Source organism: Amblyomma maculatum, chromosome 4 (assembly GCF_055883805.1).
Source record: "Amblyomma maculatum isolate TAMU_Amacu chromosome 4, ASM5588380v1, whole genome shotgun sequence".
NCBI classification, from domain to species: Eukaryota; Metazoa; Arthropoda; class Arachnida; order Ixodida; family Ixodidae; genus Amblyomma; species Amblyomma maculatum.
Window position 1 is genome coordinate 41,805,468 of NC_139347.1, and position 24,053 is coordinate 41,829,520.

Below are 24,053 nucleotides of genomic sequence, written 5' to 3' on the forward strand. Positions count from 1 at the left end.
AATACTGCGGACCCTACTATTCCATTTTTTTTTTTATTTGAACACATTGCGGTCTATATGGAAGTATAACAAAGTGGGTGCTCGAAAAGTAGACTGCAAAAACGCGTTTAGGCGATTCCGAAATCGTTAAGAAACAAAATTCCGACCGGTGGCAACAGGAATATCCTGAAAACGCCAAGATAACAAATTGTTAAAAGAGAACTACTGCCTGCGTCGTCAAAACACACTGCCTTGAGTCCACAGTGGGAGAAAGGCATCCTGTTAGCCCAGATTCTCTGTTAAATTACCTAGTCAGGGAGGAGGCTGTCTGGTTATTCATCCCTCATGGGCATAGTAGTAACTGTGCGAACTGTACGAAGTGTACGTGTACGTTCCTTTCTCTTGTGTTACCCCGCCGGGGTGGTGCAATGATGAGACGCCCGACTACTGTGCCGGAGTACCCGGATTCGAACTCGACCTCGGCGGCTGCGTTTCGATGGAGGCGAAACGAAGAGGCGTCCGTGTGCTGTGCGATGTCAGCGCACGTTAAAGATCCCCAGGTGGTCGAAATTACTCCGTAGCCCTCCACTACGGCTCCTCTTTCTCTCCTTCCACTTTCACTCCCACCTTCCTCCCAACCCTTATGGCGCGGTTGAGGTGTCCGCAGAAAACAAGTGAGACAGTTACCGCTCCTTTCCCTTCCAATAAATCAGTTTTTTTCGTTTGGTTTGGTTTGTGGGGTTTAACGTCCCAAAGCAACTCAGGCTATGAGAGACGCCGTAGTGGAGGACTCCGGAAATTTCGACCACCTGGGGATCTTTAACGTGCACGTTAGTTATTAAACATACATTCAATCGCAACAATACATTTCTTGAATTTACTTTGCTATGCTTTGCTAACTCAGAATATGCTTTGCTAAATTTCATGCTTCATGTGAACCAAGCGTCTATTAAACGAGTGCAAAGAATTATAAAAAAAAATGAATGAGCGTGCGCCATGAGTATCGGGGTGCGTCAGATTCTGCCATAAAATGTGCCTTTCGGGCCAAACACTAGACAAGCCAAATACAATGTAACCACCTCTCGTCGCTACCGAGCTAGATCAAGCGCTCTGTGAAAATAAATTGGCTCAGGCAGTTGCATATTTTCTCTCCTACGTGATGTCCGCCGATGAACATTTATCTTTTAAAACGCAGATTACTGCGCAGATATGGGTTCAGTGAGAAAATCTATCGTATATCAGAGCACCCCCCCCCCCCCCCCCCCCTCATCGATGAAACGATGGAGCGCCTCTATAAGCACATTGGCTGATAGTGATAGACTTGGCGTCTATCAGATAGATATCGCTAGAGGCCGCTAAATAAGAGTTTCCTTAAAAAGAACAACCACACAATTCTGCCCTGATGTGCCTACGACATTTACAGACTGTCAATTCCTGGTCGCCTTTTACTAGAAATCCGACTATTACTAGTACTGAGCCTGTATACCAATGATCTGCTCTCGCCATTCAGTTAGGCAAATTGTTATTAGATTCTCTGCGTATATATTAACCTTTAATTGCTGGTGCAAAGCATGTGATTAAACAAATCCACAGTCATACCCCGATTTCCACTTAGTTGTTATGCTATCTGCTTGTTTCTCTTTCAGGGCAACCTACTTCGGAGGTCGCGCTAAAGTTCCGCTGAAAATTTTCATCGCGGCTTTGTGTGGGAGTGGAGGGAAGGGCTAGTTTGCATGAACGCCAGCAGGGGCAGAAAAGACGTGCAATGCAAGAAGCGGCGGCCATGAGTGCTCTGTTGTCACAACCAAAATGAACACAAAACATAGCAGAAGACATACACAATAAAAAAGTAGGTATAAGTTTGTGACAATAAGTATTTTTCATTCTGTTTGTTCGAATGGATGGTTCGATCCGGCGCCCGAGGGTCACTCGTCCTCGAGATAGCTGACGTGAGGCTCTCGCTCGGGCATCATAGGTAGCTTTCGCAGCACGGGGAACTTCCTGAGGATCTTGTCGAAGCAAGGCACGCTGTAGAACTGCCAGTGGCGGAGAGGGTCGTTAGAGGCCATGGTGCGCGCTCCGGCTTCACTGAAGCACTCGCGCAGCTTCAGGAGTCCCCGCTCGTCATCCGTACCTGGACAGAACACCAATGTCGGAATTTTTTTTTTATTTGAGAGTGCCCCCACGCGGAACGTTGGGTTAAAGTGCAGTATAAACGCATTCGAGTTGGTTGCCCAAAGAAGTCAACGCATTTTATCGAGGCTAACGTTTCCGTTGACGCGCTACTACTACTTCCAAGCTAACCCGGAAAACGTAAATTACCTATCCTCCCTTATTATACCTGCGCGATCATGTCTGCAGTTATACAGCTTCCTATATGTGCTCATGTATCCCCCGAGTACGCTTGTAAAGATAGTTCTGTCTAGAAGTTCACTAAAGGTAGGCGTTTAGATAAGAGCGCACCTTAGTCTAAAGCGGACCCTATTCTGCGGCCGCAAGGCGGAGAAACCTTATAACGAGTGCTGGCATCTGCATTCGTACACTGTGTGGCCATAGCTATTGCTGCTGTCTTTCGAGTTGCGGTGTGCATTATGTACAGCGCGATATATTTGTGCACTAGGGAGTTCCAGCATGTTATGCCCGTTATACGTTATACGTCGTCACAGTACTCTCCGCCATACTGAAGTGAGTCGACTATGCCTGCACACTAGATGCGAGTCCGCTCATGCCCCATGAAGACCACAGATCTCAAAATCCCGTCGCGCTAGGTTAAGTCATACATCATGCATGATGGCAAAACGTGACGATTTTTTTCTCTGAAAAACCAGTCACATAGCGAGGCTATAGCATGTCTGTTGAGTCTTTTCAAGGATTTTTGTTTTATTTTTCAGGCGAAGAAAACACGGATGCCCACCTGGAATCGTGTGATCCAGCAGGCACCCCACGAAGCCGCCGATTAAGGATCCCGTCGAAAAGAAGGTGTAGATAATCCTGTCGATCACTCCCACCTCTGAAAGATCAGGTAAAATTTCCAGATTAAGAATGGATATCAACAAACGAAATATTAACCAGAATCAACTGTTAACACAAACATCTAACGGACAAGTATTACTGAGAAAACATTCATTCATCTGTCCTACCCCGAGAAGGAGAATTGTCAATGATCTTGTGGCTAGCAACTGTGTCTTCCTGACTTGCGCAACTGGCACCCTGGGGAAAAAAAACCATCGCAGCGCACTGGATTCGAACCCAGAAATTCCTTTCTGGAACGAACGCGTTACGGAATGTAGGTGGTGGTGACAAACTTTATTATCGGAATGTAGGTAGTTGCTTCCGCAGTCGCCTCTCGCGTTGTCCACTGCACGTAGACGTTTTCGTCAACTTCCATCTGTGGGCAAAAACTCTGACACATCCTATACTTGGTTTAACAACGTTAAAACCATACCGCTTCCTTTAATGATAAGCAATATTACGCTCTCTTTCTAAATACAGAGGACTGTAGAACTAGGACGTAGCCACTGACGGAGATACCCCTTTTAATCTAAATTACGTGCATTGTGCTTTGCGGATAGTTGCCAGGAAAGAAAGCAAATTCCTTACTTCCATCACAGGTATTGTTTATGCAAACATTGCCTGCTGTGACAAGCGTTGCAGAGATATGTTGTGACTTAAAACACAATTGTATTCACCGGCTGTAGAAGGAGGATGTTACTCGAGTAAATTGGGCAACGGGCGCTGTCGATTACGCGCTGACGACTGCGTTGTGGGCCCTGTAGCGGCTATGTAATGTGTAGGAGAGGGGGAGTGCGGTAATATTTTCTCCGCGCCCCTGAAGAGAAAGCGAATTCGAGAAGAACATTAGATGCCCCATGAAACTGGTGCTTCATACCTGTTTACGTTGATGGCATCGAGCATTATTTATTTATTTATTTATTTATTTATTTATTTATTTATTTATTTATTTATTTATTTATTTATTTATTTATTTATTTATTTATTTATTTATTTATTTATTTATTTATTTATTTATTTATTTGCTGTTTCACTCATGGTAAAACAAGTGGTGGGTCTAGTGAGAAATCGAAGGAGGAGGAGGAAGATGAGGAGGAAAGGCAGGGGGAGCAAATCGGTAAAAGAAACCGGTTTGCTAAAGAGAAATCGAAGCATACAGAATAGACTAGCGGGTTGCCGTTTGTGTGAAGCACTGCTGTAATAGCAAAAAGCGTGAGAGCACTGCAGGACCTCTACTGCTGCAGCAATGCGACAGCCTGAGCGCTGCTGCTGCTGCTGTTCTCAATAGATGCGCCGTCATTTATTTTTATTTACTTTCATTTTCCATTTTATTTTATTATTTCTTATTTGCTGTTAATGTTATGAGTATTTTATTCTCTTTGGCTTATTTTTCTTTTAAAAAAATGAGTTGGTAACCTTACCAATTAGTTACGACATTAAGGCCATGTTTTTCCCGGAATCCCCCTTCACCCCCACAACCTTTTCCGGCTATTGCGATCCCGTGACTAGAACCCCTTTATTTTGCGGTCAACTTCCAGCCTCAGATTTTCTGTCTCGTGAGCCGTATAAGACTTTCTCCATAAAACAGCGAGGGGCACTTGCGGGTCATGGTGAACTCGCTGGCGGGTCCGACGTGCAAGGGTATGGTGATCCCCAGGGTGAGCGAGACGCCCACGATGAATACGTTCCTCGATGAGGTCAGGTCCACGTAACGCAGTTGCGCCATGCCGACGCCCGCGATGGTAGCCAGCAGCACGAGCAGCAGTCCTCCCAGGATTGGCGTCGGGATGCTCAGCACCACTACGCCCACCTTGGTCATCAGCCCGAACAGAATCATCATCCAGGCGGCCATCTGGACCACCCGCAGGCTGGCACACTGAGAACGCGCACGCGGAGCACAGGGCGGGGACGTTACCCGCACGTTTCGGAAAGCTGTGCTAGCACGGCGTTTTATGCTGGAGGCTACCGCTTACTAACTTCCTTTGGAAAATAACGTGGTTTTGACGGAGCCCAAGAGATGTGACATCTTGATTATAAAAAAAAAAAAAAAAAAAACAGCTATTTAAATCGACCAGCTGCAAAGCTGCTGTAGTAGGTCAGAGGCCAACATTATGAGACCTACTGAAGAAGGCAGGACTTCTGGATATACTTGTTTGCAACCTTACTGTGCTTGATATGAGCCTTTATATTTTTCTAAACATTGGCTTTGTGGGTTCCACCGCATCTTCCACAGGCATGCTTCTTATAGTAAACCCAATTCCGCTGCCGTTCCCCAGTTGCCTCATATGTTTGGCAGAAACTTTTGCTGACGAAGACGGAACAGCTGCTGGTGAGGAAGGAAAGCGAAGTGCGATGGCCACACCACGTGTCCTTACAACGCAGACTGCTCAGTGCGAGGCAGTGCTCGTCGGCTCGGAAAAGCAATAGTTTGTCGATGTGAAATGAGCTACTGAATATACATTTACGGCATTTGTTGCTCTTCGAGTTTCCCCAGAGGTGTCAGTGATCCGCGAACCATGAAATACGTGACGACAAGTTCGAAGAGGTGCCACTGATGAGATCATCTAGGCATAATATGAACAGTAGTGAATTACCTGAGACGAATGTATCATAGACTCCTGTTTTTGCAGCCTTAGTTAATGAAACAAAATTGTCTGATAGGGCAGACTGCGATCACAGGAATTTAACTTTGTGCGTCATACCTAACTTTGTTTAGTAACATTATAAACGTTATGAAGTCTTAACAGATCACTTCGATCAGGAACCTATTAGAACACTTTGAAAAAAAAAATTACCAGAATTGCATCAGACTGACCTAATGAGTGACTGAGTGAATATAAATAGCTATGAGTTCGAAACACTCTGCTTCTCAGGATATCCCTCACTGAAAGCCATGCTACTTTAAGTGCTGCATAGCATTACTGCACAGAATGTATTCAAAATGTTTACAGGGTGCACAGGTTAATCATCATGTTTGTCGTAACAGCAAGCAGTTACAAACAGTCGTTGCGGCCAACGGATTTGTAGGTGGGCAGCACGTGCGCTAAACTGAAATCTTAGAGTAGTGTACTGCTACCTGTATAGTGCTGAAAAAGCTTGCCAATAAACACGGACTAATGATCACCGACAATTTTTATTTACTTTGTGCATATATCATCAGGACTTTATTTGTTAGGAAAACGGTCAATTAGTTTTTAAGTTAACTTTCTACAGGGATGCAACCACATCAGGCATACAGGCACACTTACTGCATTTTTTGTGTATAAGACGCGGTTGGCTTTTTTAGGAAATTTTACACGGTACGTTTTATGTGCGTTTTCCTGTCATTTTTCGCAAAGTTTATAGATGAACGTTATCGCGAAACGGTGGCGGTAGCAAATTCTACTATTACAATACCTACGGTCGCCTCACAGTAATATAAAATGCCAAAAGATGGCAACATCTGCGTTCCGAGACCTTTCCACACAACCAAGAAAAGCCGGCTCAAACCGAGTGACTTTTCCAGTTGCAATTTACAACACTGTTTGGCTACTGGATATGTGTTTCCCACTTCCTGCACGTGCTTTGCCGCGTGTGTCAGAGCGCCTGAACGCAGCGACGATCAGCGCAGTGGTTATGAGCGTGAAGATGATGCCTCGGCATTTCTGAGAGAAATTGGTGCACTTTTTGATAGCAGGTCATTGTTACGAGCATGAGATACGAGCGGAACACTTTAGTTGCATGCAGACTGCCCCAAGCATGGTAATTCATCAAACTCAGGCCTGTTCGAGGTTGACTCCAGAAAAGCGTGTGGTATTTTCTACGATTTACACATTATTTGAGTGTCATATTCTATCAAATGGTCACGCAAAGCATTTAAAGTTAAACCCTTAGCTAAAAAATGAAGTTGAATTTTAGCTCTCTACAACCTGCAGGCTATGAAAAAGCGGTGTTATAAGTTCTGAGCAGCTGTAAGCGCATGCATATAAAAAAAAGTCAATGCAGCTGAAAAGGCGAAGAACACGGAACGAGCAGTGCTCAAACGCACGTTCCGAACCTGAACCTCGTGCAAAAAAAAAAAAAGAAAAAGAAAACAAAAAGTTGAATATGGCTGCTACCTTGGTGACAGCCAAAAGGCCAATGTTGATGTCTTGGATGCCGCAGAGCCCTCCAGAGCCGAAGCACGAAGCCAGCAAGCAACCGACGCCTTCCATGAAAATACCGCGGTTGATGGCGCGAGGAGGCGGTGGCGGAAGGCCGGACACCAAGGCGTATGCATAGTAGTCGCACAGCGTGCCCAACATGTTCATGAGGTTCACGAACACTGCGATCGTGGCCGAATCCCAAGAGGGCGTCGGAGTGCCCCACGGGACTGCGCCGTGGCGTGGAAAGAAACAACGCACAGCGACAGTTTTATGATTCTGCCTTCAGACGGAACTACATCTTATGATAAGATACATGAAATAGATGTAGCAACGAATTTTGTATGAAATAAGATGTAGTTCCGTCTGAGACAGAACTACATCTTATTACGCCATCTTATGACATCATCTTATTCCGTCTAGATGGAACTGTGGAGTTCCGTCTGAAGGGTGCGCTAAAACTCGTCACCCACGCAGAAAACTGGTTAAGAACAAATTCACGTGTGCGGCTAAAACAATATACACGAGCGATCCGTATCCACGAGGCGACAGCCATGCATCCGAAGTAGCATATGCATGCGTCAGGCGGCGCGTGTTTACCAGCTGCCGCCATGTCTCTCGCATCTGTCCCCCGCGTGAGCGGCTAATGCGCACTTTAACCTTGTAATTTGCGTTCAGGAAATAGAACTGAGGAACTGAGGAAACGAGTAAGTAGTGGAGGAGGGGCGCACACATGCCCGGAAGGGCCGTGTCAAAAAAGCACTCAGACACGACCTGACTCAGATTCACCCACCAAGCTCATGCGGATTTTGTGCGATTCCGAATGCGCTAGCTCTCTTACGCAAGCCGTGCGTACATGCTAGCTGACTCGCCCCCTTTATGCGTATTTTCCTTGCGCAATATCGCACGCTCTTCACAATAAATGGAACAGAATGGAGCACCGCTGAAGGAGAAATTTGCCCATATGTGCTGCCATCCACCAACGAGCAATTTGTGCCTTTTTAATGTGTTAACAGGCATGCCTTTCTGTGAGGTCCGAAACACTCTGCTATATTTAACCGCTGTCAGGAATACGTCAGTTCATTGTTCCCGAGTCTAGAATACAAATTCCAGTTTAATATTACATTTCCTTTCCATCCGTACTCTCTTCGTTATGGCCTAAGTTTCGCATTCATTATTTTTCTTTGAACGTGCGACCCCTTTACCGTTTATAATATACACGCGTAAACTGTCTTATGAAGTGGAGCAATTTTTGGTCGGTTTGTTGGTTTATGGGACTTAACTTCCCAAAGCGACTCAGGCTATGAGACGCCGCAGTGAACGGCTCCAGAAATTGCGACCACCTGGAGTTCTTTAACGTGCTCTGACATCACACCGAACACCAGGCGCCTTTCTTTTCGCATCCATCAAAAAACGGCCACCGCGGCTGGGATTCCATCCGGAATCCTTTGGTACAGCTAGCAGTCGAGAGCCCTATCCACTACACCACAGCGACAGGATGGAGTAATTTGTGGTCATCACCTAAAACGTGCGTACCTACCTGGCGCATTCGGAACTATAGCGAAACTTAAACAGCATTCTTTTTGTCTTGCGTGAGCATGTGTCTACTTGGGTATGTCTCATCATGGATGCCCGCTGAAGCGCAAATAGTGCTTTCCTACGGGGGTTCGAGGACGTGTTAAAATTTCAATTGCAGCACCGCCACATTAAAATTTCCTTCAAACTGAAATTACTTGTTGAAGTGAGCAGCCCATCATAAGCATTTAGTCTGCAGAATACTACGTGCCTTACTTTCAGCTTGTACCATTTGAAGCTCCATAACTAAAACTAGACGTGTGTCTACAATATCCTCGATATGTGGGGAGCTAGAGTGAACAGGAGCTCTAGCAAGTTTCAATAAATACAATCTACGTTTATTGGACGAAGGTTTGGTTTGTGGAGTATAACGTCCCAAAGCGACTCAGGCTATGAGAGATGTCGTAGTGGAGTATTCCGGAAATTTCGACTACCTGGGATTCTTTAACGTGCACTGGCATAGCACAGCACACGGGCGCCTTGCTTTTCGCCTCCATCGAAAAGCGGCCGCCGAGGCCGGGATTCGATCCCGCATCCTTAGGATCAGTAGTCGAGAGATGTAACCACTGCGCCACCCTGGCGGGATAATTGGATGAAGGTGTTTGTTGGAGCGAACCAATGCCCCGAATTAACAAGGTTATCGCATTGCAATCCGTGAAGTTGGGCAACCGACGAAAAGTGTCCCACATGTTGAAGTCATATTTTTTCGGTCTACCACTTTAATATGTGAGTGCTTAATTAAACCAAGTTAATCTCGGCGTCTGTTAAGGATAGTGTAACGATGAGTAACGATGAGAAAAAGAACTTATAGGACAGTAAATCCTATAAAATTACACAAAGTCAATGAAGAAAACTTTTGTGCAGCTGGTCTTGGAATGGTCTGTGATTGCTGATGGATGTGATACTGTCGGGAAGATCATTTCAAAAAACAATGGCACGTGGAAGGACACATGAATTGAAGGCTTGGGTTCTAACGTGTATGCGTTTAATACTATACTGATTATGTAGGTGGCAGGAAATGCGTGTAGGTTCTTCGATGGGCAAGGGAGATGGCCTGGTGTTGTGACGATATTTCTGAAGTAAGCATAAAAGAGCGATGGAGCGACGAATTTCTAATGGTTCGAGGGAGATATCGAGTTTAATGGTAGTTATGCTGAAATGGGGACTGAACTTTGAAGCATTAAACCAGCGGCTCTATTTTGCACGGATTCAAGTTAGTTGATTAGGTACTTTTGATATGGGGACCACGTAGGTGAAGCAAATTTTATAATTGAGGACGCACTATTGTCAAGTAAGCCATTTTTCTCACGTTATTAGGCGCGTTTCGCAAGTTCCGGCGCAGGTACCCAAGTGATCTTGAAGCTTTGGCACAAATGGATTGAATATGCGTGGTCCATGAAAGATTATTCGTGAGGTGAATACCTAAATGCTTATAACATGATGCCCGAGACACTAGAGTACCGTCAATGGTGTACGAGAAATTTGAATTAGTACGCTTGCGAGTGAAACAGATAACTATGCATTTAGTTATGTTGAGCATCATTTGCCATTTATTACACCAATTTGAAATGAGGTTCAGGTCAGTTTGGAGAGCGACGTGATCATCTATAAAATTAATTGAGCGGTAAATGATGCAGTCGTCAGCAAAGAGTCGTATGGAAGAAGATATGTCAATGGGCAGGTCGTTAATGTATATTAGAAACAATAATAGGCCAAGAACACTACTTTGATGTACGCCAGATGCTACATCACAGAGCGGGGAGGTGAAATTGTTGATTGTAGTGAACTGCTGGCGAAAGGAAAGGAAGTTGGAGCAGTAAGCCCATATTTCGCCAGGACCAAACTTTACCAGAATTCATACTTTCCCCTCACAACACATCAGTGGAACCGTTTGCCTCAATTTATTGTTGAATGCACCAATGGAAATATGTTTGCTGAACTGTTATTGCAGAACATGTAACCCCTCTCCTGCTTGGGCAGCGCTGCTGCCTGCAGTGTTTGGAAATAAAATAAATAAAATAAAAGTTACGAAGCCATGACAGTGTTAAAGAATATAGGCACAGAGCAGACAATTTTGAGAACAAGCGGAAATGAGCAACGCGGTCGAAGGCTTTAGCAAAATCTAATAACATACAGTCAGTTTCTAGGTTAGCGTCCATGCTGAAATGCTAATCAGTCGTAAACTCCAGTAGTTGAGTGTCACAACAAAAACCTTTCCGGAAGCCGTGCTAATTATGAAAAAAAAAAAGACGTTTGTTCCAGGTGGCAGTAAATGTGAGAAGCGATAATGTGCTCGAGTAGTTTACAGCAAATGCAAGTTAGCGAAATGGGGTGGTAGTTTTCCGGTGAATTTCTATTTCCACTGGAACGATCTTTGCAATTTTCCAATCAGTAGGAAGCAAACCAAATGATAAAGATAGCTAATAGATGAGGCAAAACATTTCGCTGGATATCGATACAGTGTTTTTTAATATTTTAGAATTAATGTTGTCAACACCAGCAGTTGAAGAGACTTTCAGATTTGCAATGAGATGAGCGATTCCTTCAGCAGTAACGGTAATAGGGGCCATATATTTCTAATCATTATCGGGAACAACGGGTATGTTGGAATGATCTTCCCTAGTGAACACTGATGCAAAATATTTGTAAAATGCTTGGGAATTCACTCTCCGAAGGCGGTACGTGATCATCGTTGCATAATGGAAATTGATTGGTAGTACTGTAGGGATATATCTCACGCCAAAACTTTTTAGGGTTGGATTTTAGGAGGCCGGGTAGGTCATGACAAAAGTTTTTGTTCTTTGAGACCCGAAGGGCCGAACAGTAGGATTTCAGACAATCGCTGTATTTTTTCCAAGCCTCCGGTGTAGATACCAATTTAGCCTCTCTGTACAAACGCTTTTTTTTTTCGATGACGACGAAGAGATCTATTGAACCATGGATTTGTTTTATCATTTCAGGTCGAAACCAAGGGAATATATTTGCAAACTAGATTAAACATCATATTCTTATGAAGCACCCAGTTCTCTTCGACAGACCTGTCCGCCAATGAGGGCAAGGACGTCTGAATAAAAAAATTGTTACATGCAATATTCATATCATCATTATTGGCTCTATTGTAATCGCGAATTTTCCTGAATGCGAGACCTTGAAATGCTAATGGGACATTAAGTTATAGGTGGATGAGCTTATGATCACTAAAACTGTCAAGGACTATGACGTCGTTAACCGTTTCAGGCGCATTGCAGAAAGCTAAATCTAAAATGTTTGAAACGCGAGTGGGTTGATTAATCCCCCGAAAGAAATTAAAGTCTAACATAATGTTGATAAGCTCTGTTGAGACGTGCCACGATGATGACAAAAGTGACCAATCTATCTGCGGAAAGTTGGTCACCAACCAGGTAAATGAGTTCAGCTGGGCATTTATGAATACCTGCTAGGGAGTTCGGTAATGAATGAATGATCGGAATTTGGCGGACGGTAGCAGACACCAACCAGTACTTTCACCGATGCTAATGTACAAGCAGCCTAGGCTATTTCAAGCAAAGAAGCGATATTAATGTGGAATGAATGTAATGCTTTTTTGATGGCGATAAGGACGCCACCACCCCTTTTACCGGAGCGATCACTGCGATATATGCTATAGTAGTTAGCTTTACTGGGGAAAATTTCGTTATTTGCGACGTCTGGGTTTCTGTTTCTGTTAGCGCATCAATAACACTATCAGTATCACCTAAAAAAGAACACATTTCTTCACGCTCAGACAGCAGGTTTCGGATGTTAGTAAACGATATTGATAACCGTAGATGTCACCTCATCTGTCTCCTCAGGAACCTTTATGAAGGGCAAGAGGCCACAGTCAGAACTGGGCATGGTCTTACTGATTGGTTTCCGATTGAGAAAGGGGTGAGGCAAGGCTGCATACTGTCGCCCTGCCTATTTAAACTATATGCAGAGTGCATCATGAGGAAGGCCGGTCTGGACGAGTCTTCAGCTGGAGTGAAGATCGCTGGAAAACGTATCAACAACCTTAGATATGCGGATGATACCACTTTAATGGCAGAAAGTGAAGTGGAACTCAAGAGACTTCTGATGCGCGTACAAGAAGAGAGTGAGAAGTTTGGGCTTAAACTGAACATTAAAAAGACGAAGATCATGGCGTCTTGCCCTATCAAGTCCTGGAGCATCAATGGACAAGAAGTGGAAGCTGTGACAGATTTTCTGTTCTTGGGCGCCAAGATTACCTCGGAAGGAGACTGCAGCCATGAAATTAGGAGACGCCTGCTTCTGGGAAAGAGAGCAATGGTTAGCCTTGACCGCCTAGTAAAGAGCAGAGACCTTAGTCTGCCAACCAAGATCCGTATAACCCGTGCTATGGTCTTTCCAGTTGTGATGTATGGATGCGAGAGTTGGACTGTGAAAAAGGCTGACCGCCGAAGAATTGACGCGTTTGAATTGTGGTGCTGGCGAAGACTCTTAAGAGTTCCTTGAACTGCCAGAAGATCAAATCAGTCGATATTGTCGACCATAAACCCTGACTGCTCATTGGAGGGTCAAATTCTAAAGTTAAAGCTCAGCTACTTTGGTCATCTGATGAGAAGAGAGGAGTCGCTGGAGAAAGATTTGATGTTGGGAAAGGTTGAGGGTCGCCGGAGAAGGGGTAGGCAGCGAACGCGATGGTTAGATGGCATTCTCGAGGCATTGCAGATGAAGCTATGTGATGTTAAGAAGATAGTGAGAGACCGGAAAGCGTGGCGTGACATGGTCCATAGGGTCACGAAGAGTCGGACACGACTGAACGCCTGAACTGAACTGAACTGGGGCAACATGAGCTTGGCAGAGCTTTTTTGGAATAGCTGTTGCTGAGCTATCTGGTTGATAGGATAACAGAATTTGTTGAGCTATCATATACGTAAGTATTTTTGTCAATGCGCAGCTTATCAGCAACAAGTTTGCCTTTCTTATCATGAAGCTTGGCAAACTTAAGTAACTTAAGTTGGCGAAGGAAAATCCTCTCGAATTGAATGACTCAAGCCTTTCAGCTTGTGCGCGGAAGGAAGAATCTGCTGTTTATCCTTTAAAAGTTAGTTTCGCGATAATGGGCCTGTGCTTATCGACATTGAACTTTCCCAACCGATGTACACATTCAAACTTGGAGTTGGTGACAGTAATTCCTTGATGTATGCTACGCCACTCACAGGGCTGCGGAACACGAAACCACGTGGCGTTCCCGACGGCGCTGGCTAGGTGGTACGTGCGGCCGGCGTGGTCCTCAGGGAGGAGGTTTTCTACTGTCAGGATGTGGCAGGTGAGCCAAACGATCAGCACGGTGATGAATATCTGCGCGGCAATGACATGCGAATTGCAGAACCGATATACTGAATATCGGACACCTTCGACGGCAATCCGTGACGCTCACCGGAACGATGGATAGGAACGTGATGCCGTCGTTTAGCTTCTTCACAACGGCCAGTTCCGAAGCTGGACGGCAGGGTGTCAGGTATTGCGACAAGAGCGTGATGAGCGCTGCAGTTCTGCAGAGATATAAAGCGTGTCGCATAATTACATGAGCACCGCAGAATGCTTTTGACCCCTAAACCGCTGAATCCTTACTGCCCAAATTTCGCGCGTAAATGATATTCTGTCGTCAGCATTTTTTACACGAAAATTGTTTGGGGTAATTTCCTGTGTTTATCCGGAGCAGTCGGCTGTTCGCATCGTATGCCGCGTGGTGAAGCAAAACATGTTGCGGTCGCAGCGACCGCATCGGTGGCGCCATCTCGTTTTGTTTGCAGCAACAATGTTGTTTAGGTTGGGCGAAGGAAGTTAGGTGGGCGCAGTTGTTTTGTGAATAATTTGAATGAAGAGCTTCATCAGTAATAATAAGCAGAGCTTCGTGTAGCAAAAACTAAATTCGAAGAGCTTTATTTGCGCATCACAATAAATCTTTTCGAACTATGTCAGAACGCTATGATATGGCAATACCGGTGCCATCGCTGGGACAGTGGCTTGTTTTGCTTTGCCGTCCCAGCATAAGATGCGAACATCCGACTTCTGATCAAATCAGACAAGTACATAAACAAATTTGGTATAAAAATGCCACTCCTGTGCGAAGTTGAGCTGCAATGATTCAGCGGTTTTAGGTGGGAGATGCATTGTACAGCGCACATAGAAATGCGCAACGTGCTTTATAGAACAACTTTCATTAGAATAAGGCAAAACTAATCTGAGCGCGCTGCTGTTGGTGTCTCCGCATTGTTCGGCCTTCGTTGGAGAAATGAACGTTTTTCAGTTGCGGTTTCCTACGGCTAAGGTTGTGAAGCAAAATGCCAAAGCTGTGATACATCGCATACCAAGAGGTGATTACAAGAGAGGTGGTGCGCTTCAAAGGTATGTGGTGACGCAGGCTAGAGTAGAGAGCGAATACGAACCCTGATAACACCAGATCATAATCGTATATTCATGCGATCGCTTCATAGCATGCTTCTTTTTCACATTCAGTAGGTCAACTGACTTCAAGATTGGCATAGGTGTGGTTAGCGGTGTAGAGCTTCATCATGCTCCCCGTAACATAACAGAACATTTTCGAAATAAGAAGAGGACACCTTGTCACCACCACCTATGATTTTACATCAGCTTAACTTCGTTGTGAGCTGGCATGCTGTCATTCACTACCATGCTTATAATGTAGCACCACACACAGAGTACATGACCGCCCGTACAGTGCTCAGAGACGTTTTCTTAACCCAACGCCGAAATTGTCGGCGTTTCGGAAAATCGGGATTGGCCGAGGATGTCATGACATCAGAGATATTTACATAAATATAGATTATAATGTCACAACATGACTGAAATGTCAACATGATGCATGTAAGATGTAGAACAAATTACCTGCGCTGGAAACAAACCTGAGTAATTAGATGGCGAACCCATAATCTGTGACCCTTGGGTAGCGAGTTTGATACGCTATCCTTCGGCCAAGTAGTCACGTTTCTTTGAAGAAGTGAAACGGTGGGGCTTAATTGTCCTCTGGCGTTTTGCTACTTCGCCTGGCATATTTTTGTTCTCTAGTAGTATTTATTTTCAGTTTTATATGCCCACGCATGTCTTCTACTTTAAGTGCCCCAAAAAACTGGAAACCCACATGCCACATGCAGAAATATGGCAAGTTTATGCGCGAACAAGTGCGCACGCAATTAGATAGCTTGTGTGTAAGCAGGTGTCTCTGAAACAGTACACTTTCGCACACAGGACTCCGGCCGAACCACCTAGAGTGGACCGCCCAAAAATAAACCGAAAAGAAAGTGATTTTTTAATCTGCTGCGATCATTGCCATTAAATTTACGCCCCGAAGTATATCAGAACTCTGCTCACATGGCGGCGATGGTCCAGCTGGTGCTGGCGGGCTCCGTCGCGATCGACAATCTCGAGAGGCCAATAAGCGCTATGGCGGGCGTCATGGTGAGCGGCGTGATCAATCGCTGGAACACACCCACAAAGCCCACCGCGCCCATGAGAAGCTTCGTGGCTGCCCCGACCGCCATGTTGGCCTGGACCTGCGCACCATCCTGTACTTAAGGGACGGCCGGCAAGCAACTCCGGTAGTCTCGAACGAATTTCCAATAGAAGGTTAGGTGAGTTGGTAGTGGATGAAGCTGTGTCTTATTTTCGTATATACATCTGCTTGAGCCGTAGCTATGGCACTGCAACATTCCATTTCATCACTTGTAGGGATTGTCAGCACTGGGTAAGGGCAAAGAATAAGGCATCAAACTTAAACCAATCTCAGAAATAAAATTTCAGGTACAAGTTCGATACAAACTCATTAAGGCAGAAATCTTATTCACAATTTGTGGTGTGCAAACAAACAAGCATGCGCTACATTTCCGCTACATTCCTACCCATGACTTTTGCTGCGAATGCTACATGCGCAAAGCACGTGCACTCAAAGCGTCTGTATGGACAATTTCATTTTCTTCATTCCTAAAATGTACATGTACCACCAAGAAAGTGAATCAAGGAAGTAACAGTACCACTGGCAGTTAAACAAAAGGTGGGGACGTCAATATTTGCTTGCAATCTTTATAAATTGCGACAAATACTCTAACAGTTCGCAGCAGGACCGGGGTCAGGAAGTGAGAAATATGGCCAAACATTACTTCGTAATGCAACCGAAAGAAATACTGCGACAAAAATTCGATCTTTCCATCTGTCGGCTGCTATGGCAAAACAGCGCGTGAAGGTTACATAGCCTTAATTATGTGTCGGTAAGCTGGACTGAATTACATTGAGAATCCTCGACATCCAGATTTCGTCGTCGGGTGTGCTGTTCTCTGGGCACGGGCTGAAGTCGAACCTCAACTCGGCTAGGGCGGGTGAAGCGAGACCCAAGGCACCACTCTGGACCACAGGGAGCCTGAAAGAGACGTCCAGGTAACACGTCTTCTGTGTAACACATTTATGCATAGGAAATCAACTTCTAATTGTCGGCTACTCTGTGCTATCAATATATGTGCTGAACACACGCATGATAATAATAGTCGGCCATGCCCTTTATCTGAATGTGATTGCATAGCGTTTTAGACAAGTCAGCTTCTCACCGTTCTATCTCCTACTAAGGTCTCGTCTCTGGGCATTGCCATGTCAGCATCACAATTAGCCGGAGTGGAGTCTAAAGTGCATGATTACGTTTAATCAAACAAGCAGTGACGATCGATGTATCAGCGAGACCTTGCAGCGACCGCTATGCTCTTTATAACGCAACCCGTTGGCGCTACTGCGCGTCCTATACCCTCTTAACTTGATTTCATATGCATACATTTTAAAAAGTTGTGGGGGTTTAAGCATGGCTTGAACCTAGTGATAGAGCGAAAGCTGTGAGTGTTGAAGCGAATTTTTCTGCAGAAACCTGGATTTAATGTGCCACCGTCCCAACGTTCGAACGAACCTTCTGTCCTAGCAAATCGCCGTCGTTCGCTTCTATCAACTACCGAGTTATCTTTCTTCTTCTTCTTCTTCTTCTTCTTCTTCTTCTTCTTCTTCTTCTTCTTCTTCTTCTTCTTCTTCTTCTTCTTCTTCTTCTTCTTCTTCTTCTTCTTCTTCTTCTTCTTCTTTTCAATCTTTTACTTCTTCCCCCTCTTCTTCTTCTTCTTCTTCTACTTCTTCTTCCTTTCCTCCTCCAACTCCTAGGCCAGCTATCGATCTATATACCACGGGAGATGGTTCCACGCCGACGGCTTGAAAACCTAGCGAAGTGTAGCTTTCGCTACAAAATTTCCCCTTATAACTGGAACATATTTGGAGCCATGTTAAGTGTGCAGAACAGCAGAAACATTCAGGTGCCTAGAGTGATGGGGAAACGTGCAGCGTGAGAGGCTCTCGACAAGCTGAATTTAATATAATGGGTAATAGTGCTTGTCACTGCCATTTCCGAGCCAGCAAGCTAGGAGGAAAATCGTTAATGCGTGACGACCTTGTTACTGACCTACAAAGAAACCTGGAAACCTATTTCTCAAGGTAATTCAACTGTGTCACGGCAGCACAGAGTGCTCTAACGCTGACTTCAAATTAACTTTTCGTTATGCGCCAATTGGAAACGCTTTATTCTCGCCAACTACCTGATCTTACCACTATTCCTTATTATCTGCCTCCTCCTGCTAAGTCCCCCCCCCCCCCCTATTTCATTCCACTCAATTACCAGAAAAGACCCTCAGTTGTCCTCTCCTCGCCTTAAGTTACATTCGCATACCCATTCTTCTTGATTTCATCTAAGATATCATCAGCTCGCATTTGTCTATCTCGCTATCATCTATTTTATTTTCTGTTGCCGCGTGCTGGCAGTAAAATAGCACGAATCCGAAAACCTTTCCCAGTGCAGTTTTGTAAGCACTCACCATATGGCATGAGGTGCTACAGCTTGTAACACTGGCAGTAATCATAACTTATGACCGCTGAGTGATAAAGAAATGCTTATCTCGTAATTCCACGTAAGTGGGTCCTCTTTACCCTCCAAGCCGATAACTGCCCAGCTCCTTTTATCAGAGTGAACGTGTTCGCCCAAGTCGAGGAAGCGCCATCGAAATACTACATTGGCCTTCTCCATCCCTAGATTCTTCATGGATGCATTTACTAATACTTAGTGTGAAGAGGAATTTGATAGTCTGGTCTCAAAGTGTGCCCTCCAAGTTCCGTATACAACAGGTACCGTCTGTGCCAAAAGTTACCAAGCTGTTTTTTCAAGCAAAAATAAAAAAGCGGACTGCCGACGTAATGACGACTCTGCGATCGGCTGTTCTCGTTGGCTGCTAGGGCAAACAGCGTGATGTAAAGCAATGCGGTTGCTATTCTCTTGTCAGACTCCTGAGAACATAAGAGGTCTCAGGAGCAGATTGGCTGCTTTTGGCAAAGACCGCAGCTTGCTGCTGAGGCCACTAGGATCTCGTAGTTGTGATATTCGCAAAATAAGACATTTCTGTTCGATGGCAGCAGGGTGCGTAATCTGCAGAGAGAACATGCATGATTTTCGTCTGCGAATACCACGACGACACACTCATAGTGGCCTATCACCACGATAAAGGCGTCTGTCGTTTCTGGTTCTTAAAAAGGAGCTCTTCAACAGGCAAGTAATCGTTGAGTAAATGTTTACCTGACGCCGACGGTGGTCTGGAGGAGCGTGCCCATGCCCGAGATGAAGGAGGTGGAGCCCACGAGCCGTCCGATGGCTGGGTTGTCCTCCTCCGTGCACAGGAACGTGGAAAGGCGCTTGGGCTCGAGCGCCGACATGCCTTGCAGCGTCATGTAGTGCTGCGGGAAACACAGGCACTTGGAACGATATGCGAAGCGACCATGGGACGACGACCTTGTTCAAATTGGACGTCGTTTCATCACTAAGTTACAAGACAGACTAATCTAGTGGTGAGGGCTGTATAAAATAGACAGCAATATCGCTGAACTCGTTGCATAATATTGCTTTCAAGAGCAGCTGTTAATCTAACCACTAAAATTTTGCCAGTGAGCTACATCACGCTTTTTCGTTTTGCAGGGTGAGGCACTATGCACGCAGCGACACACAAAAGAAACCGGGGCCACTTAATGTTGGGAGGGTTTATTACGAAATTTCATAAAGAAAACTACACGTGAAGAGATGTGACGTGCCCTCTTTATCCTGCTTCTTATAGCCTGCCACTATTCATGCAAGACCTGCATATCAAAAAGGTGAACCCCGTAGTAGCAGTAGCAGTACGCAATGCTCGTGCTGTAAGGATGCAGTACGTAAAAGCTTGGATATAAGTATTCTAAACTGCAGACAATTCACCCATCACACTGCTGTGTTAAAGGAAAAAACACATGGGCTTACCTGCAGGCTCAGAATAAAGCTCAAAATGAGAATGGGCTGTTCGTGGATTTCATAAAACGTGGCCAGCTTCTTTCGCTTCCTTTTGTGAGGCTGCTCCCTCTCGAAGTGCAGCATCGCTGGAAGCCGCGGTCGGAGTCGCCCCTGTCGAGAGAAGCCGGGCGTTTTCGAGACCTCCTGCAGAATTTGCTCTGTAAATTGACTCTTAAAGCTCTGAATTTGAAATACAATTACACCTGCTTCCTAACTCGGTTCGGTTCAGGCAAGACTTGCGCACTGGCGAAACACCCGATGAAATAAAGAAGTCCACTCCCCCCCCCAGAAAGGACGGATTTTAGTCTTGAGTTTTTTCAGGAAGGCATTTGTGCACCTTTCTCAATAAATATGTAAGCACGTTAAGGGAAACACTCTTAGCTTCTTTGTGCATGCTGCCGAGGACGAGAAGTTCGAAGAATAATCATTCTTGAAATGATTGTTACCATGCAGAAGCGGCGCCCTAGCTGTGTCGAGTGCCGTTACCAGAATTGAGCGACATGATTATCAGCAGGCTGATTAGCGAATAATTAGTTCTTCTAGAAGCATTTCCTCGACGTTAGTCACGTCAATTACTGTTGTATGAAAGCCTCAGCGTTGAAGAAAAAATTTTTGTAATATTGCATTGAAACAGCACAGTAGCGAGCTGGGTGTTTAAAGGAACATTTCAAAGAGCACAGACAAATTTCCCTACATTAAAAATTCAACGAAGATTTTTTATTTTGTTTCCAGATGAACTTCAACAACCCCCTTGAACGTTGAGGTAGTCAGTCAACCTGCTTTAATTTTCCATCATAATAAAGGCACATATTGCCCGTAGCTGGAAAATAGGTCATGATTCGCGACTGCCTAGGCTCTTAAAGTGTCATTTCCTGAGCAAGGTGCACCAAGTGAAGCTTTGAACTGCATTAAAAAAAGAAGGACTAAAAATTTCGTGAGTGGGAACTGACAACAAAAATCAAGATTAAAAAAAAAAAAATCAACTTTACCCTGTGTCCTTAAACCCCGCCTTCACGATTCACGAAATCGATCCGGACAACCTAGTCCGATAATTGTCAATAATATACCCTAAGGGTGTAGTATATGCATTTTACTAATGTCACTGCCACACCGCCACCAGCAAATTTCCGTAAAATTCTACAACTCTTCAAATACGGCGCTGTGTAGACAAGCGTGCACTTCACGCGAGCGATAGCAGGTGGCAGAAGATCCGCGACGCGGAGGTTTCGAAGAAGGCGCACAGATGCCGCCACAGACCGCACTTCGTTGCTTACCAGAACACGGAAGCGATTTCTTGATGAAGTTGGCCCGAGGTTTTCCTGTGTGAGAAACGCCATTGCTCAGTAACGCGAAGTCGATTGTGTACGGTGCTGCGAGCAAGGAAAGTATGCGTCAGTCGCCTCACCTCTTGAAGGTTCCGGGGTGGCGTTCCGGTTTTGTACTCGGTCATTTCCTAAAACGAAACAAAGCGCCGGAGTCGCCATCTTGATTTGGTGAAGAGAAAGCAGTGAAAGATCGAATATTCAAGCGGTGGGGCGCGCTTTGTTGAGACGGCAACCCCTAATATTGTATATTGAGCTTAGCGGGAAATTTTGAATTGGCCGCTGATGGTCATACCCCCTTTCTCTATCCTATATTTTTTGATACAGTGTTCTACGACTTTGGCGTGTCAAGCCAAAGCCGCACATCTCAGATATATTTGGCATCGTTTTGACAGTTGCCTGATTTAGTACTAATGCATGAAGGGCGAAGAAGGCGACGGTCAACGAGTGATTCACTTTTTTTCTTTTCTTTTTTTTTTTTTTAGATTAGTCGCGGTGGCTCGCGAGCAACAACATTAGCCGGCTCAGGCGCAGGTGTACAAAACTCTTCCGCGGCACACAGACAAAGTTAGGCAGTGTTCACGTTCGATGAAGGCGAAGGACAATAGTGCCTTTGTAGGTTACGAGGTAGGAGGTAGATAGTGAGTTCCAAAATGTAATGGGTTTATACCCGCGCGGTGCTGTCGTCTAGCTACATTTCTTTGTTTAAGCACTTGTGGCGGTGATGTCATTTGTTGCACTCTATGCTTTCTGGCTTATTCGAATCAGCCCCGCCTTGTCCCCACGCTGTTGGAGACTGTCTGGTTGCGCTTTCGTTCTTCAGAACAGTGGCGCACGCTAGGTGCTGACTTAATGCCGTACCGCAATTCAATGGCATTTCATTTCTTCTACGGCACGTGGCTCCTCTCAGGGAGCGTTTCAAGTGTCCACCGAGAAATAAGATAGTTTTGCGCCTTTCCGCATTGCGGCTCGCAACCAGAATGCAGCGAGCACCTAGATTTTGTATGCCGGTTCTGTACGAAGGCTGAGAGGGCGACCTCGTCTCGTTACATCGCGTTCAGTGCGCAGATGTTCCCCCTTTGGTTCCCGAATGACTAAGTTGGTGCCTGTATGCAGGCTATCAGTTTTATTTCGACGTCGCCTCAACGTCGCTGAAAACGGGAGCTGAAAGCATTGCATGCTTAACAGTCGAGACATCCTCACCATTTTGCAGCTTCCAGTAGATCCGTCTGCAACAGAGGGAGACGTGAAGGCCGGAGGCACGCAGCACTTCTTCTTCGTCTTGTTCCAGCAGGCGGCTGCGTGCCATATTTTAGTGCCGCCTTTTTCTTCTTTTGCTATATTACACATATTTTCTTAATAATTAAATCGCAGTTACCACCTTATGCCAAAAGGCATCCTGTCGCAAATGATAAGTACAATCATTGTCAAATTCATTGAATTCTCTGAATCAACTAAGAATGAGGTGGAGATTCTTACTGCAAGGTAACATTGCCAGAGCAAGTCACTTCTGCGATACCTGATTTCTTTATGGTAACGTTAAGCGGTGTACGCCCCCGTCGTCGAAATGTAAAGGTAAACGCAAATGACACAACGCAGCTGTAAAGGCGGTAACGCGCTAAACGTACTTGCACAGATTCACCTGGTAGAGCCTGGATGCGGAAACCAAAAGCCCAGACGTGACCGTTTTCATAATCACCACGGAAACATCGCGAAATATATATTAAATTGGGAGGCTCCATATAAAATAAAGAACATTTAAATGAGCAGTCATGAACATGAGTCCTATTTTATCAGTTAGATTACGTTTTTAACGCCATCTCCCTAATTCCTGCGTTAACTCTGGCGCAATTTAGTTTTTAATGTTATAAATTGTGAAAACTCCGTTAGGAACTTAAAACTGCTACTTGCGACATGTGATAAGTAGCCCCTGATATGCCGACGAAAAAAAGCTTATTCATTTACATACCTGTAAGCGGGCCCTATTAAATGAACTGCGATAATGCAATGCGATAAATACTAGAGTCACACTTTTAAATATCTGATTGATTGATTGATTGATTGATTGATTGATTGATTGATTGATTGATTGATTGATTGATTGATTGATTGATTGATTGATCGATTCATTCATTCATTCATTCATTTATTGATTGAAATAAATTTATTTTCCAACAGAAAAAGGTGTGTTTATCCATCCGTGTAAACGGCGGCTTGGAGCTCTTAGGTCCGGTCTGCGTCTTCAGCCTGAACAAAAAAGTGAGAAGTTTTGATCGATGAAGCCTATTTCAACAATGAGCTGTAATCTCAAATATTTCCAAATATTTTATTTATTCTAGCACATTTCGCGACCTTTTACGTTAGGTATGGTCACAAAAATCCAATTTAAAGTAATTATTACAAAAAATTAGAAATGCTCGCGGAGCTGAATTTTTGGAAAAAAAAAAGCTGTTTATAGAACCGTGTAAATGATATAAAAGTCATTACGTTGTGAAAGTGGTAGAGCTACCATTTTTATTAAACATCCCTGTCACTGCGCAATGTCACACCAACATCCTGCCATCGCTCTATCCACACTGTGTATGACGAGTTCGCAGGATGCGGCCTCGTTAACTGTAGCTGGAGGCCATGAAAGTTGTAGTGCTTCCACGCAGTGAT

General features: G+C 44.8%; 2 protein-coding genes across 4 annotated transcripts in view; one reads left to right on the top strand and one right to left on the bottom strand.

Annotated features, from left to right (window-relative positions):
* Nucleotides 1–1,615: 1,615 nt before the first annotated feature.
* LOC146190829 (solute carrier family 23 member 1-like) lies at nt 1,616–20,157 on the bottom strand. The gene is made up of 10 exons (XM_084600240.1): nt 20,044–20,157; nt 19,338–19,490; nt 16,974–17,132; nt 16,062–16,243; nt 14,107–14,221; nt 13,886–14,027; nt 7,089–7,342; nt 4,594–4,867; nt 2,894–2,989; nt 1,616–2,113 (listed from the first exon to the last, which is right to left on the bottom strand). The coding sequence occupies exons 1-10, from the start codon at nt 20,155–20,157 to the stop codon at nt 1,905–1,907; spliced, it is 1,698 nt and encodes a 565-aa protein (XP_084456366.1). The 3' UTR covers nt 1,616–1,904.
* Nucleotides 2,868–24,053, top strand: part of LOC146190830 (ganglioside GM2 activator-like) — a 77,612-nt gene continuing 56,426 nt past the window's right edge. For 2 of the 3 annotated variants that reach the window (XM_084599850.1, XM_084599852.1), the window contains exons 1-2: nt 13,849–13,995; nt 16,996–17,120. The gene's annotated coding sequence lies outside the window, so the exon portion shown is untranslated. Of the gene's footprint in view, nt 3,002–13,848; nt 13,996–16,995; nt 17,121–24,053 lie in introns of those variants that run through there. The other variant, XM_084599851.1, reaches the window with a different exon arrangement.

What these genes read in the sequence shown, in the direction of transcription:
- LOC146190829 (XM_084600240.1), bottom strand. Translation starts at nt 20,157, where the DNA reads ATGCTGCACTTCGAGAGGGAGCAGCCTCACAAAAGGAAGCGAAAGAAG. An exon ending in GTTTCGTGTTCCGCAGCCCT is followed by an intron (nt 7,343 to 13,885) that starts GTGAGTGGCGTA and finishes GCCACGGCGCAG; the next exon opens with TCCCGTGGGGCACTCCGACG. An exon ending in GCCTTTTGGCTGTCACCAAG is followed by an intron (nt 4,868 to 7,088) that starts GTAGCAGCCATA and finishes GCGCGTTCTCAG; the next exon opens with TGTGCCAGCCTGCGGGTGGT.